This window comes from Cystoisospora suis, assembly GCF_002600585.1.
Source record: "Cystoisospora suis strain Wien I chromosome Unknown contig_2950, whole genome shotgun sequence".
Lineage (NCBI taxonomy): Eukaryota > Apicomplexa > Conoidasida > Eucoccidiorida > Sarcocystidae > Cystoisospora > Cystoisospora suis.
In genome coordinates this window covers 1-4,433 of record NW_027155745.1, presented here as the reverse complement: position 1 = coordinate 4,433, position 4,433 = coordinate 1, and the positions used below count along the sequence as shown (strand labels likewise).

The following is a 4,433-nucleotide window of genomic DNA, read 5'->3' as shown; positions in this document are numbered from 1 at the left end:
TTTTCTTCCATGGATGTTTGGGTGGTCTGTTGATTTTTCTGGTCGTTGTTCGAAGTCGATGGGGGTTACCTGCTGGACAGGGTTCGCATTGGGCCTCTGCTCCTAGACTTTCATCTTTTTGATATCCCCTCTGACATTGGCACTGTTCGGCACTAATGGAGCCTTCTGATACAGTTGTATGGTGTTCCGCACAGATTTGGCACGAGGCCCATCTTTCTGTCGGCTCGGCTTTGATGAGGCCAAGTGAATTGTATGAGCCTAGGGGGCATCTCGCGCACATGCCATGACTGAAGTAATAGCCATCTTTGCATGCAATTTTGATTTTGAAAGATGTCTTCAATTGGTTTACCACCCCCACAGCTATAACTTGGACTTCCACTTCAATCGTCTTAATACTTGAGATGCTCAACGTGACTACACCTGTCTTAGGAGAGACCGTGGCTATAGATGAGACATAACTGGAATTCGCCACATCGGTCCCCAACACGAATCGACTCACACCCTTCAAAGTCCCTAGACCAATAGCACTTGGCTCTAATGTATGGATGTCTCCCACCGCATACCACTCATGTGGATAATACTTAAAGTCAGGCACTGTAGCTGTCGTGTCAAGGGAGACAACTTGAAGCTCGGGCCCACGCCACGTATTCTGGAAGCTAGCTAGCCACACATTCTCTAAAGATTCATCGGTACTTTGAGAAAAGTAAAACAAAGCTAACCGCTCAACAGTACTCAAGCCTGTTGAACTCTGAGAAAGATATGCATAAAAGCGCATATCTGTCTCATCATCATCTTTCGTCAACAGTAACGAATAAGATCGACCCTCCTGAACATACAAAGGGATAAGAAAGAAGGAAAGAAAGAAAGAGGTAAGAAAGAAAGGATGAAAGATGGGAGGAAACAATCTGCAAGAGTAGATGACTATGCGATGGTGGCTTCCTCTCACTAGTGAACACCATCCTTCACTACCTAAGAACATATATATAGATATATATATAGGTGCTGTGATCCATATATATATCTATATACATAGCTCTATCCTTGATCTATCTATATATTCATATCAGATATATATGTATATATGATTACGGGTATAGAGAGGGAGAGAACAAGCGCGACCAGGCGGGCACACATAGATATCGGTGTATGGAGATGAACGAGAAAGAAGAGGAGGCTACCTCCCTGGTGTCTTCGTAGAAGAGACAACGTAAAACTAACTAGATCGATTTCCCAACGTTTTGACTTCTTTCTATTCAACAAGATCCAGTCTGTTGACATCTATGAAATCAGCGCCATCGATACGTGACGTCCCTTTTTGCCCCCTTCATTCTCATCCTTCTTTTCAACTGCATCACCATCGATAACCTTAGAGAAAAGAAGAAACACAACGACACACTTTCGCTTGCTTGAGAGAGATAAATACCTACCACGCTCGTAAGCACACCAACCATTGCCTTGCCCTATGTATATACACATATACGAAGCTACCTACCTATCTCGATCCATGTTTACCTTTATTCCTCTCACCCCCCTTTCCTTCGAAGTGGGTCTCTTCTACCTTCCCTTCCACTCCTGCTACTCTATCTAAAACCTACGCCTCCAAACAGGCACCTTTCCAGGCGTTCCTTCTACCCTTCCTCAGACCGTCATAATGACCCCTCTATCTCTCTCTCTAGACATCTCTATAATCGATCGATAGATGCAACTCTTTCTATCCCTTGTTCTCTTTCTCCCCATGTCTCCTCCCTCGTCCATCTGTTGATCTCTATAGAAAGCAAAGTGATCTCGCTTACCTCTGCAACATAGAGAAGTGTTTTTTCTTGATAATGATGAGCGACAACAGCTGAAGGCGTTTTCAAATTCGTATCCACCCCGTCTTTGGTCCCATCCCCTGTATATTCGGATACAAAACTTAAGGTCTTTTGCGTCACATTGACACGGAAATGCACGATCCTCGGTATGCCCTGTTCTGCTATGAAGCAATCCCTTAGGGTGTCTGTTGATCCGCCACCACCACCACCACCTTGACTGGCATCCGCTTCTGTCGAGGCACTGGCGCCTGTCCCTTGTAAGCAATAGAGATCTACGGGTCTCATGAAGGCATGCTTCATTCCTTCTAGATGATTGTTTTTAGTGAGAAAGTTCAAATTTTGATCAAAGAGATGGAGATACCCTGTCCCTGTATCTAAGACAAGAACGAGAGGATTGAGTTGACGTAGTCCCGCAGGATAAAGAAGGACCATACAGCAGGGATCATTCAGGCCATGCTGCGTCCCATCGAAATGTTTCAATGGCTGGAGTTGATCTAGTTGTAAAGGGACAGTCACGTCAAAGATATCGAGTGAGATGTTTGTATTTGAGCCATGTAATATATACAAATGAACATGTTCCAGTTCGGTAACGAGCGCCATATCAATCGGTGCCACAACCTTGAAGACAGCCATTAACGTAGGCGCAGGATCGGCTGAACTGAACGCCCAGGCGGTCACATAGTTGCCTTGTCGATTAAGCCAGAAACTTAGGACTTTCGAGAACATGCCTTTGGTAAAGAAAGGATTGAAATCCGAGACAATCGCACCGCCGTCAGCTGTAACCTCACCCCAATGTAGTCCTAAGAAGCAAAACTCGCTCACTTCATAAGCATATTGTCGGCTAGGAGCTGATGTATGTAACGCAGATGGCTGAACAAACTCCGATAACGGATAAGCGTAAAACTCAGAGACAACCGCATTCCCCACATGGAGCAGAGATGAAGATTTGCTGGAGGACCCCTCCCGCTTCACACACACTTGCATCGATTGCACGTAGTTGCCGTCAGCGTCACGGATATCACGAAGATTGAAGTACCTACAAGGGCGCAAAAGAAACAAGAAGAGAAAAGAGATGAGAGATAACAGAGACAGGGAGACGAAGGTGTTCTTGTATACGATAACAGGGGGGAGACAGCTGAAAAAAAGCTGTCTCTTGAGAGGTATTAGACCGCGCATGACAAGGTATGGAGACATGTATCTACCTACATATCTATCTGTCTATCATTCCTTCCTCTCTCGCTCCCCCCTCTCTTTTGATCTCTTCTTCGTGTCCTTGTCTTTCCTACAGCGTCTCAATCACAAGAAAGGAAGAGCTGAGAGGGAGAGAAAAAACAACAGCTTCCTTTCAAGGCTTCTTAGAGAAACCCTTCCTCTTAATGTGGCTGTCTCCACAAGGCTCTTGCCCTCACTGTCCATACATGAGATCTGAGAAAGAAGAAATAGAGGTCTAGAGAGATAGAAGACTGACAAAACCTTCTACATGGATTCTTTGCGCATCCCTCCTTACCTCACTAACTGCCCCTGTACACCCCCCTATGTCTCCATATCTACACTGTCCATCCATACATTCATACATAGTATCGCCTGAGAGACATAGAGATGTCTAGATGCATGCAAAGCATTCGAGAAAGCCACAAATGAGCATCCAGAAAGAGAGAGAGAGAGACAACTTACAAGGCTTTATAGATTCGTTGATCCTTATCAGAGTTAAGCCCCTCGTATTGACTCAAGAGAGTGACTTCGCGAGATTGAGAGAAGACTGTCCCCGTGCAGGGTGGTGTCGATACAGCTCGGACAGTTACAGCATCTTCTTTGAACTTCTCTTCAAATCGATATGTATGAAGAAAGAGAGAGAACAGTTTCTGGCTAATCCCATCCGCTGAAGGGGCGTAAACGGCTCGCATGTCCTGCCGTAAGTTCATTCCTGGTCGTACACCCACAACAAGTCAAACACACATACAATAAGAAGAAAAGAAAGGAAGAAATAGAAAGCTATCTCTACATATCTATCCATCTGTATATGCCTATATGTGCCACCTGTAAGCTAGATTGAGACGCCGAAAGGAATAATGAAGGTTGGCAAGTCCTTCAGTATATTTTCACAAGACATCCAACGGGGTGTATGTACAGCGCCATCCACGTAGATACACAGACTTATGCCTACGCGGACAAACATCTTGAATACGGGGAGATCAAGAAGATGGCGAAAAGAGCACCTCCTAGCCCCAGGAAGGGAAGTATCTATCTCTACATTAAGACATGTGAATCCACCCGCGACAGGTTCTCGATAGATTTACACCTCCACCGCAGAGAAGACAGGGCACACGCCGAGACAGACAGAGGGTAGCCTATAGAAGTTTAAGATGACGGGGCAGAGTAGTGTTCATAAACATCTAAAGATGTATCTGAAAGAGTCGTAACTTCGCCTCAACCTCTAGCACATATCTATATATTCTGCCTGTATCTAGAGGGAGAGATGGGAAAGCCGTAAGAGGATGATGAGCATGAAGAGCCTACAGCAGTCTTCTGAAAACAAGAGAGCCGTAGTCATACAACATACGATACAGATATACAAAACAAAAGACAGTAGTCGACTGCTTTAGAGATAGATAGACAGATAGA

At 45.0% G+C, this 4,433-nt stretch overlaps 1 protein-coding gene across 1 annotated transcript in view; it reads right to left on the bottom strand.

Moving 5' to 3' along the window:
• CSUI_005941 (kringle domain-containing protein) overlaps positions 1 to 3,738 on the bottom strand; it is a 15,214-nt gene extending 11,476 nt beyond the window's left edge. The window contains exons 1-3 of the mRNA XM_068066107.1: positions 3,486 to 3,738; positions 1,794 to 2,847; positions 70 to 826 (exon numbers count right to left, since the gene is read on the bottom strand). Of these exons, the coding sequence (XP_067921914.1) occupies positions 70 to 826; positions 1,794 to 2,847; positions 3,486 to 3,733 (2,059 nt within the window). The 5' untranslated portion in view covers positions 3,734 to 3,738. The remainder of the gene's footprint in view (positions 1 to 69; positions 827 to 1,793; positions 2,848 to 3,485) is intronic.
• Between the last annotated feature and the right edge of the window lie 695 nt (positions 3,739 to 4,433).